This window comes from Eurytemora carolleeae, unplaced genomic scaffold, assembly GCF_000591075.1.
Source record: "Eurytemora carolleeae unplaced genomic scaffold, Eaff_2.0 scaffold503, whole genome shotgun sequence".
NCBI lineage: Eukaryota > Metazoa > Arthropoda > Copepoda > Calanoida > Temoridae > Eurytemora > Eurytemora carolleeae.
The window spans coordinates 122,682-135,110 of record NW_019396393.1 but is presented as its reverse complement, the minus strand read 5'-3'; the positions used below and the strand labels follow the sequence as shown (position 1 = coordinate 135,110).

General features: G+C 32.8%; 1 protein-coding gene across 1 annotated transcript in view; it reads left to right on the top strand.

Moving 5' to 3' along the window:
• The window catches only part of LOC111702348 (uncharacterized), a 61,868-nt gene continuing 49,439 nt past the window's right edge, over positions 1-12,429 (top strand). The window contains exons 1-9 of the mRNA XM_023474003.1: positions 1-85; positions 3,427-3,467; positions 4,148-4,340; positions 5,261-5,391; positions 9,059-9,198; positions 9,558-9,611; positions 10,201-10,397; positions 11,325-11,431; positions 11,672-12,427. Coding sequence (XP_023329771.1) covers positions 80-85; positions 3,427-3,467; positions 4,148-4,340; positions 5,261-5,391; positions 9,059-9,198; positions 9,558-9,611; positions 10,201-10,397; positions 11,325-11,431; positions 11,672-12,427 — 1,625 coding nt within the window. The 5' untranslated portion in view covers positions 1-79. The remainder of the gene's footprint in view (positions 86-3,426; positions 3,468-4,147; positions 4,341-5,260; positions 5,392-9,058; positions 9,199-9,557; positions 9,612-10,200; positions 10,398-11,324; positions 11,432-11,671; positions 12,428-12,429) is intronic.

Genomic DNA, 12,429 nt, shown 5'->3' with positions numbered 1-12,429 from the left:
AGAAATTATGCTGCTTTAAAATGAGCTGCAGTAACCATTGCAAAGTTTAGAAAAGAATTACAAAATGTAAACTTGTATCATGAAGGTAGGTTTATACTTTATACTTTCATTTTACATGTTATGCTCAGCAGCCCCCTGGAACCTGAAATACCCCCTTAAACCCGGGGATAGGAGGGGGAGGGGGAGGCTGTGCAGGCGCGCAACTAGACATTCAGCAAGGGGAGGCAAAGGGCAAAAGGCAATATTTTTTTGCCTCCTTTGGGGGTTATTTTTTTGTCGGGAGTAAAACTTCTTTCCTTAAGGTTTGGTGTATTTATAAAACATTTGGGGATAAAAATAAATAAAATGTAGGTGCAGATTATAAATATTTGGTGGCATTCTAAACAAGGGGGCAAATTTAAGTCTGGTGAGCGATTTAAATACGTAGTGGCGTACGAGGGGGGAGCCCCCGCCCCCCTCTACGCGTGCCCCCCCTGAGAGGCTGAGGGGGGCACCCATTGGGGGAGGCTCTTTTAATATTACATCTGCTTGCATTTCCCTTCCTTAGGACAGGCACACTGGCGTACCTAGGGGGGCAGTACTCAGTAGTCCTCTTGCCCCCCTGGGAGTTCCAGGAGGAGGACCTGTTACCTTGGAAAATACAAAATTAAAAGGAAACAACGTTTAAAAGTAACATCTGATAATGACAAAGACTAAGGATTTGTCTAAATTCACTGTTAAAACAAGGAGAGAAAAGTTTTAGCCTTCTAAAGAGAATACTTCATTACTCAAGATGTACTATGACGGAAGAGCAGACTTAACGATCTTGCACTTATAGCCTTACACCCTACGGCCTACAAGGCTGTCTGAGGAGTCTGAGCTCTCTACTGAGAAAATCATTGAAATGTTTGTGCAAGCAAATCCCAGAAAATTGAAGATTAAAAAAAGTTGGTGAATATGTAGATTGAGAAAATTCGATCTAAAAATTTCAGAAGAAATTTTGTTTATTAGTGAAAATATAATTTTTAATGATGCTGTAGTTATTGATTAAGTTAGCTGTGATGGAGTTAAGTGATAAATTTATTAAGTTAAACAGTTAGTTTTTAAAAAAAAAGGAATAATTTTTAGACTCTTTAAGGTTAGTGTAGTCTTTTTGGTGTATTTTATGGTGAACAAAACAATTCGAGGTGGGGGGGGGGGCCAAAAAACAGCCAGGGGAGGGGCAAAAAAAAATTAAAAAAAGGTACCAATATTTTTTCAAAAAAGGGGAGGGACCCAAATTTTTTTTCTCACGCGCGCAAATTGTGCCCCCCCTAAACAAATGCCCTCATACGCCCCTGTATTAAATAAGAAAGTGTGAGTATAATCAGGGGCGTACTAGGGCTTTTGCTTAGGGGGGCACAATGTGCGCGCGTGAGAAAAATTTACACCAAAAAGACTACATTTTTGGGTGGTTACTAACCTTATAGAGTCTAAAAATTATTCCTCTGCTAGAAAAACTAACTTTTTAACTTTATTAATTTATCACTTAACTCCATCACAGCTCACTAAATCAATAATCACAGCATCATTAAAAATTTTCCCTTATGTCCATTTGACAGCCCAACTTTTTATTTTGATTAATCTTTTTGTTTGTTTATCTTCTTGTGATTTTTACATTTTTTTATTTTTTTTTTATTTTTTTTTATCGATTTTGATGGTTATTATATCGTTAGAACTGACGAGGGTCAACCCAGACCGAAATATATTTTCAATAAATGTGGAACTAGCATATACTTTTTTACTCTACAGAGGTTTGGTCCATCACCATCATTGAATTTTTAAAATTAAGATTATATTTTTACTAATAAACGAAATTTCTTCAGAAATTTTTAGATAGAATTTACTCAATCTACATATTCCCCAACTCTTTTAAGCTAGAATTTTCTGGGATTTCCTTGCACAAACATTTCAATAACTTTTTCAGTAGAGTCGAGCTCAGACAGCCTTATAGGGTGTAAAGCGTTAAGTGCAAGATCGTTAATTCTGCTCTCCCACAGTACATCTTGTGTAATGAAGAATTCTTTTTAGAAGGCTAAAACTTTTCTCTCCTTGTATTAACAGTGAATTTAGACAAATCCTTAGTCTTTGTCTCAAAAATAAAAAGAACCTGAGCTTATATTGAAGAATGTTAAGGGGCATAAATGAGTGCAGGTTAAAAAAAAAATACTGTGGGAGCATATTTTTCGAGAAAATTATAAGTTATATTTGGATATGTATGGACCCCTGTAAAACCACGTGCTAGTAGGTCGGATGTGTATAATAACGGATTTGGCGTAGGTCAGAAGTAGAGTCTAGCGGATTTGCGTAGGTCGAAAAATATACACCACCCAATTAATATCCTTTATGAATATCCCTTTAGCCATTATCGGGGCGGCTTTCGAGCTCCCCCGAAAGGAGGTTAAGGAAATATTCCTGTTTTAGCCCTTACTTGTTTTATACGCCCCTGAGCTTGCAAGTTGCTTTGCCCCTACCTAAGTATTTGATTGTATTTGAGGAAAGGTTATGTTATTGAGAATATTTATGAGGTTGTTGTGTACAGAGTTAACACAGTACATTTCATTTTTGTACAAATTTAACTTTACTGTTTTACAGTACACATGCACTCTGTAATGACATTGAAAAGAGCGATAAAACTAAAAGTGGAATAAATCTCAAATTAATTCTGAAAAGTATGAACACATTTTTTAGTAAGAACGTGGGTCTTATTTTGGATCTATCCTAGAGAACGATTTTTGGTTAATACAATTTCTAGGCCGAGCGCTGCGGCTAGGACAGGCTAGGGGGCCGAGCGCTACTGCTTGGTATGCTAAGGGGCCGGGCGCTGCGGTCACGCCCTACAGATTACAGCTTTCTCAGTAGGTATCACTATACTAGTTGATTGAGATTTTTCTCTTTCTTTAGATGCTATTTTATATTAAAATGTGATCCCCATAACTTGTATATTTCATGTGGATGTAGGGCCGGGTTTCTGAACTCACTCTACACAAAGTTTTGATCACAAAATATTTAGAAATGTTTAACTAAATCCGCCGAAGCATTATTTTGTTTAAAATCTCTCATCCGTAAACTTGAATTTAAAAGAAATATTTCAAATTGAGAAATACATATTTTAGGAGTTAAAAAATGAATAAAATAAAAGGATAATCTCAAAGACCAAAATTTGAATAGAAATATTTTTCCCACAGTATTGCTGTATTTCTATGCCCAATGATCAAATTAAAATTATTTTACTCTAGTTTAACTGTGACTATGGTGGAGGAAAGCCGTCAGCAAAACAACCGCGAACAACCGTGAAATGTCCAATATGAGATTGGATAGATATCAAATTTACACTGAGTGTATTACTCATTGTTCAGCTAGTTTAACAGTATTGTCTAAATAAATCGAAATATTTTGATATTTTAGAAATCTCGGATACCGGTATGGAATAGCTACGCCAAGAGGAGGTATTAATATTTTTAAAGAAAGAAAGAATGAAAAGAGCCTTTATTGCGAATTTTTCTGATACAGAATAAATAATGCATTATAATGAGCAGCCCGATAACGAAAAATAGATAACAGAAAGTAAAAATACACTTTTTTAGACACAGGGCTATGGAAAAACTATTTTTATTTTCCCTTGATTTAAACGCCGTGAATGGATATAAAAAGCTTGTCGGAACTCATATGTTTAATAAAGCTCTTTGCATATATACAAATAAACGTGCTAAACGGCTGAACCAAATTGACTGATGTTTTTTGAGGAAATCCTTGTATTGGGGTAACAGAGGTTAAATAAATTCGATTTTTTTCTTCGGAATTCCAATTTATGGTCAAAATTCCAATTTTTGGTCAAAATTCAATTTTTTCCATTCTACATGTAAATCTGCTTTGTTTGTTTCTTGTGGCCGGTCAGAATAACTTTTTTATCACCATGGTCGAAAGTTAGATATTTTGCCTAAAAAATGTCGACGCTCAAATAATTAAGAAATCTACTTAAAGTAAATTGATGTTCAAAGAAAATATCTTGAAAACCAAATTTAGTAGCTATTTGTGTTACTAGAAAAATGGGACGAGAAGTGCCATAATAGCCTTGTATTTTATATTCTCTTTCAAGATGTTCTAGAACTGATGACTTGAACTTTAGAGAGTGTTGGGAGCTTGCAGAAACCTGTCCCATCATGGAAAACACATCCACAAAATTCAGACCAGGGCCCGGAACAAGGACGGATGCTCCGGTTAGACCTGAGAGCGGGAGAGGGTTCAAGGTCGGAGATAGGGTTAATGTCAAGGGGTTCGAGACAGGAATCATTAAATATATCGGAGCAGTACATTTTAAGGTTAGTTCTTTACTGCTGAAGTACGAACGTTTATTTTATAGACAAGCAAACAGATTATCAAGTACAATAGGTATCAATGGAATTTTTGAAGCAAATATGCGTGGTGTCATTTGGTTGAAAATGAAAAGAAGCAGTATATTAAAGAAAAAGGTCAAATAAAATTGCGCCAATTGTACGCTAGCATCAACATTATATAATATTTTGTCTGACACTGAGATTAAAATGTCCCCAGTGACGTATATACATATACAGCTGTACAAACTGTACTAAATGTATTATCTAGTGTCACCTATTGTACTTGATAATCTATTTAATAAACGAACTGATTACAATCTGAGCCAACTTTAACAATGTCTTAGTTTTAGAACTTCGATTACATTCATGCAATGATTTCATACTTGAAAGGGAAATGCAAGAAAATATTTTCGAATTAAAATTTAGTTTTTAATGAAGAATTAACTAATGGCTCATCACACATTTTACGAGAATAATGAAATGATTTCATGAATTTACAAATCTCTCTAAGAATTGGATATTTTCATATAAATCAATAATCTAATTTTAAATTAACTTCAAGATTAACGTTTAATCGGCTAGATTTAATCAATAGAAATCATTTATTCATTTCTTGCAAATTTGAATGAGAATGTATACAGTGTATTTATTTTCATGTACTGTACAGTACACTGTACATGATTAGTATTAAGTAAATGCTGAGCAAGGAATTCATTTTCAGTACTGCAGCACGTACAGTATACACTGTACACTGTTCAGTCAAACTTAAACTTAACACTTGTATATATGTGCATTGTACAATATAGACTACAAAGTGATTGCACATGATGGTTTATAATGAGAATTTACTTTGTACAAGTAGTGGTGTACAGTTGAGTTTACATCAATGTACATATACTGTTAAGGATGGTGTATGGTGTGGGGTTGAGTTGGATCGGAAAGTTGGAAAACATGGAGGATCCGTGGATGGTCGGAGGTATTTCTCTTGTCCTCCTGGTTTTGGAATTCTAGTTCCAGTTCACAAACTTACTCCAGGGTAGGTATTCAGTAATAAACCATACTCCAGGGTAGGTATTCAGTACTAAACCATACTCCAGGGTAGGTATTCAGTACTAAACCATACTTCAGGGTAGGTATTCAGTACTAAACCATACTCCAGGGTAGGTATTCAGTACTAAACCATATTCCAGGAAAGGTATTCAGAACTAAACCATACTCCAGGGTAGGTATTCAGTACTAAACCATACTCCAGGGAAGGTATTCAGAACTAAACCATACTCCAGGGTAGGTATTCAGTACTACACCATTCTTCAGGGTAAGTATTCAGTACTAAACCATACTCCAGGGTAGGTATTCAGTACCAAATCGTACTCCAGGGTAGGTATTCAGTACTGAACCATACTACAGGGTAGGTATTCAGTAATGAACCATACTATAGGGTAGGTTTTCAGTACTAAACCATACTCCAGGGTAGGTATTCAGTACTAAACCATACTCCAGGGTAGGTATTCAGTACTAAACCATACTCAAGGGTAGGAATTCAGTACTAAATCATACCCTGGGAACGTGATTACAGTTTACCAAATACCGGGGTATAATACTTGCTTTAAAGCCATCACGTAAACATAGATGCAGTTTATTGAGACTAAATTTTTAAATGTGCTTGCTTTTGCCCATTAAAACTATTCCATTTTATTTTACTTTCTACAAAAAAAAAACTAATTAACTACCCATTAGTAAACAGAATGTATTTATTGTGTGAACAATGTAAATAGTTCACAGTAAACAGAACATACTTAAAAGAAATACAATTAAAATAAATAGAAAAATGAAAATAGTTAAATATTTATACTTAAATATACATACTTAGACATTGGGTCCAGAAACTCGATTTAATCAGAAATTAATTGGATTAATGTTTGAAAAGATTATAGTGTTTTAGGGGAAGGGGAAGTTTTAAAACAACCCAAATATAAAAATCTTCTCTAGGATATCTAACTTAAGAACTTAAATTTAATTTTGCAATTGTGCTAATCTTTTAACTTAAAAAATGTGAGAAAGATAGTTTTTAATAACTAAAGGGGCCTCTAGGTTTAGCGTATTAAAGGCAATATTTATACTTAACTAAATCATGGTAAATTCCTCCTTAATCCTGTAAGGGACGTATATAATGCTCCGATATACAAAGGAAGAGGAATATACAGAAATATATAGAAATATACAGAAATATACAGAAATATACAGAAATATACAGAAATATACAGAAATATACAGAAATATACAGAAATATACAGAAATATACAGAAATATATACAGAAATATACAGAAATATACAGAAATATACAGAAATATATACAGAAATATATACAGAAATATATACAGAAATATATACAGAAATATATACAGAAATATATACAGAAATATACAGAAATATATACAGAAATATGCAGAAATATACAGAAATATACAGAAATATACAGAAATATATACAGAAATTTACCTAAATATACAGAAATATACAGAAATATACAGAAATATACAGAGATATACAGAAATATACATAATCATACATAATCATACATAAATATACATAATAATAAAGTAATATACAGAAATATACAGAAATATACAGAAATATACAGAAATATAAACAGAAATATACAGAAATATACAGAAATTTTCAGAAATATTCAGAAATATACAGAAATATACATAATCATACATAATCATACATAAATATACATAATAATACAGTAATATACAGAAATATACAGAAATATACAGAAATATACAGAAATATTCAGAAATATACAGAAATATACATAATCATACATAATCATACATAAATTTACATAATAATACAGTAATATACAGAAATATACAGAAATATATACAGAAATATATACAGAAAAATATACAAAAATATATACAAAAATATATACAGAAATATATACATACATATATACAGAAATATATATAGAAATATATACAGAAATATAAACAGAAATATATACAAAAATATATACAGAAATATATAAAGAAATGTATACAGAAGTATGCAAAAGAGTATGCAGAAGTATTCAGAATTCTGTATGCAGAAGTATACAGAAGTATGCCGAAGTATACCAAAGTATACCAAAGTATGTCGAAGAATGTCGAAGTATGTCGAAGTATGTCGAATTATGTCGAAGTATGTCGAAGTATGTCGAAGTATGTCGAAGTATGTCGAAGTATGTCGAAGTATGTCGAAGTATGTCGAAGTATGTCGAAGTATACAGACGTGTACAGAAGTGTACAGAAGTGTACAGAAGTGTACAGAAGTGTACAGAAGTGTACAGAAGTATATCGAAGTATATCGAAGTATATGGAATACAGAAGTTAACCAGAAGAATAGAAAGAAAAAACTATTTGCTTTTTATTATTCTAGGGTGAAATTAAGTACCCAATAATTTGAAAACAAAGAAAGAAATTTCCTGAATAATTCTATTTTTAATATTTTCAATTTTTATATGATTGCAACCATTCTTTTGTTAGACATATTAATAATATCAAGGGGAATATTACACCCCCCTCACCCACCTCCCTCTGGTCTGGCAGTGTAAAGGATAATATTAAATAAATCAGTTGCAGGAAGAAAAGTATGGTTATTGCCAAATTACCCCCCCCCCCACCCCTAGTTATATATCAATTTCTTCTAGTATTCTGTACAGTACATTGTTGTTAGAATTCTCTACTGATTCCATATTTGAACTCAATGATGGTTACGGTTAATTGAGCCATTAGCCAGGAGTTCATTGGAGATATGATTATGAAGTCCAAAAGTTACGAACAGAAAATACAACTATCTTATACCGTCTTATAATCTGATCCTCTACGTTATTATAGTTTACAGCTTATTTGGCTAGCAACTCATGTACAACAAACAATTAATTTTTTTCCAACATTTTCTTGTTATGCATCTAAATGACAAGTCTATATTCCGACACAAAATGTTCGCAAAAAAGTTACAATAAGAAACTCAAAATTTATCTTTGTAAAAGTTTTGACTGGGTTGGCAGAAATTTGATGAAGATAAAGTTTGCAGATTTCGTATTTGCATACTGCAGAATAACCACTACATTTCATAAACTTTGAACAAATATCATAGCGTATCATTCAGTACTTTTTTCATTTTATCTTGCGTTACTAATAATTATTTTACTTTATGTATCATTTGGTATTTAAATTTTGTTAAATCATGCACTGTTATTGTTCATGTAACATTTAGTGCTTATATTTATATACTAGTATTTATTGTATCATTAATTACTAGAATTTATTTGTACCATTTATTGTATCATTCAGTATTTTATTGTCGTTTGTATCATATTTGATGTATCTGAATATCAACTTTCTTCACTAAGTGAGTTTAATCATTTTTTAGAGATGATCTCAGCTTTGTGAAATCTTCAGTTGATAATCCTGAGGCCGAATTTAAAGAATTTGAGCGGCAGCTTAAATTTAAGCCGAGGCTTAAATATGGTTTGTTCCACTTAAAATTGTATCAAATGTTTCAAGATTTTAGCCGGCGCTTAATTTAAACCGGGTTTTGGCGGATTTAAGCCGCGGCTCAAATTCTTTAAATTCGGCCTCAGAATTGTTAAATGTTGTGAAAACAACTTATTTATTATTTCATCATTATTATTTAATTATTTTTACTGAAGAATGCAAGGGTCAGCTAGGCTGCAGCGAAAGAATCCACCTGCTGGGCTTAAGCAACAACATCAACCTACTACTGGACAGAAGCAACAGCAGCAACAACCAGCTGTTACGCGCAGGCAGAAGACAGCAACCACTAATACAGGTAAAGAATCGTTAGATTAAGAAGTAAGTAGGAAATTGGTGAAAAAAAATATTTTAAAATCTTCTTTTGTACAAAAATCTTTTAAGCAAATTTTAACTTATATATTTTTTTTATTTTGAAATAAATATATAATCTTTATTTTGCCTTTTTTATTACATTAAGGCTTAATCTTTAATATTTTCCATTTCTTATTTTATCTTTTTTAAGATTTTTAGAGGAATAAAAATAAAATGAAAAGCAATAAAACCTGGGGAATAAAAGTTAATAAAACTATCTTACTTCTATGCTTTTATATTTTTTGATTAACAAAAATTCTCAATTATTTAACGACAACAAAATCTGTGATTTTTTTTCTTCAGTTTCTATGCGGAATAGAAGTTTGCAGCCAACAGCCTGGCGACCCTCAGATCTAGGTAGTTTCATTTAGTTACAAATATTCAATCTCAAGAACAATTGTGCCCCCCCCCCCTCTATGTATTATGTACTTTGTCATCTATACAATCTATTACAAGTTAGGTTAGGTTAAGATACTTAGATAGAATATAACAATTATGCAACCGTGTACATTTAAAATGGGGAGGGGGGGGGCAAGATGGTACTAATCAGGAAATAACCCATTAGTTTAGTGCTATTTAGTTGAGTTTTCAGTTTATAAGTGATATTACGGATATGGTTAGGTTTTGTCTTTTGTGAAATATATAAATAAAATCAAATACTGATAATCGATGCAGCAAAGAAATCAAGGTTCAGCTGCAGAAAACCCCGAATTTAAGAAATTTGACCAAATAGATTTTGTGCAGTCTTCTTAAACATTTACTTTTTAAGGGGTTACCTGTAGATGTTTCAGTTTATATAATTAAAAGTCGGTTTTTGCTTATGACAAATTTAGTACATTGTATTTTATTGAATTTTGAGAATTATTTATTTTTTTATTATTTAAAATTGCTTACTTTTTAGTACATTAAATTAAGCAAAAACCATTTTCTATTAATCTGATCTTAGGTGTTCCCATCAGCACTGAACTAAACAAAACCTTTACATTGGACTCTTTGAACTCTATAAACTCTCCGGATATAGTGACCTCTTGTGACCTCAGATCAGATTTATCTGATCAAAGATCAGAGACCTCTCAGGGGAGTAAACGGTCCTCAGGTGATATGGAGGATAGTTTGGGTATCCTCAGTCCAGGCCAGATGAAGGTAAATATTGAAAGAAAAAATCAGAACTATTTTAAAATATTAAACCATTAAACCAATTAAACTGGAATGGGTAGATTAGATTAGACTCAAGGTATGATCTGAAACAGCCCAATAAGCAAGCTTGTCTTCATAGTCCACAGTTTATGGGTCTCATTGGGTCTTATTGAATGAAGACATTAAGTGTTTTCTTCTAATTTAGAAATTAAAGATCTTTTTAAATTGTCTGCTTGAATAAAAAATGGTATGCTATCACTTACAAGTATCATATTTCTTTACAATGAATGACGGGATTTCATGACACGACAGTATTTACATTTTTTATTAAAATAGGTATTTGGAAATTTCCCCAAATGTCTGGGTAATTTGGAAATTTCCTAAATATCGGGTTATCTTGAAAATTTCCCAAAAGTCTGGGTATCTGGGAAAAATTCCTTAAATATCCAGTCATTTCAGAAATCTTAGAAATATATTTCCCAGATTTAAGAAATTTCCCAAATTCCTTTAGGTATTTGAGGGTGGTATATTTTTAGGATTTTTTAATTCTCAAATGACGGGATTCTTGGGAAATTTCCCAAAAACAAGGCATTTGGGAAATTTCCCGGATTCCCATGCATTTGGGAATTTTTCCAGATACCCTGGCATTTGGGAATTTCCCAGATGACCAGGAATTTTGTAAATTTCAAAGATACTTAGGCATTTTGTTTTCCCAGATACCCAGTCATTTGGCAAATTTCCCAATAAATCTAGGCATTTGGGAAATTTCCCGGATACCCAGGCATTTGGGAAATTTTCCAGATACCCAGGTATTTGTGAAATTTCCCAAATTCCTTTAGGTATATGAGTTTTGTATATTTTTAAGGTTTTGGAAATTTCTCAAATTGCTATATATTTGGGGAATTGATTCATATTTAAAATAATCTCTTCCAGGAGTTTTCTATTGACTCGATGTCCCAGAGTTTGGTTTCTGTCTCTAGTTTAGTCAAAGATCTATCCTGGGATGATTTGAATTCACAGACACATACAGACAATAGAAGGTAATTAAAGGGAGGGAAGGGGGGAATATGCAAGATAATTCAAGGGAGAAAGGTTGGGGAATCTGTAACATACTTGTATTATTAAGGATTTGCATTATGCGAGGTACTTTAGGAGAGAGAGGGGGAAGAGGAAACACACATTTTAGAATTTTTATCTATGCTCCATTTTAGAATCCTTGACCTAAAATCCCGTGACTGGGAAACTGCTAAAATAACATCATAATTATTTTATATTTTAAGATGTAATCCGGCAGTCTCCTCCTCCTCCTTATCCACCACCTCTATCACAATGCTCAACAAAACCTTTAGCATAGATAAGACCAAGAGTAAGATGAATAGAACCCTGGATCTAGATGAATTAGAACTAAAACTAGAACACAAGGATGAAACTAGGAGCAAGCTAAATATAACAATGGATCTAGATGAGATAGAACTTATCTCAACATACAAGGTTAAGCCCATGAGTAGACTAAACAATACTCTAGATCTAGATGAAAAAGAACTTCCTTCAACATACACGGATAAGACCAGGAGTAGACTGAACACTACTCTAGATCTAGATGAACTAGAACTTACTTCAACATACAAGGGTAAGACAAAGAATAGGCTGAACACTACTCTAGATCTAGATGAACTAGAACTTACTTCAACATACATGGGTAAGACGAAGAATAGGCTGAACACTACTCTAGATGAACTAGAGGATATGGAGAAGTTTGAACCCTTTCAAGGAAGAGTGAATAAGTATGGTTGGAAGAATGAAAGTGAATTGAAGAAAAATATTGGATTACCTGGAAGAGGAACGGACTGGTTGAGGGAAAGTGAAGAATTACGATTTGATGGATTTCAGGGGAAAAGAAACGATCATCAAATCCGTCCCAGCAGTAACGAACGTAGTGGGAGCCAAGAGCGAGGACGTTTTTGTCTTGATTCGTCTAAATTAGAAGAAATTGAAGCACTAGGTTCAAGTCCCATTCAATCATGCTTCGAAAATAGGT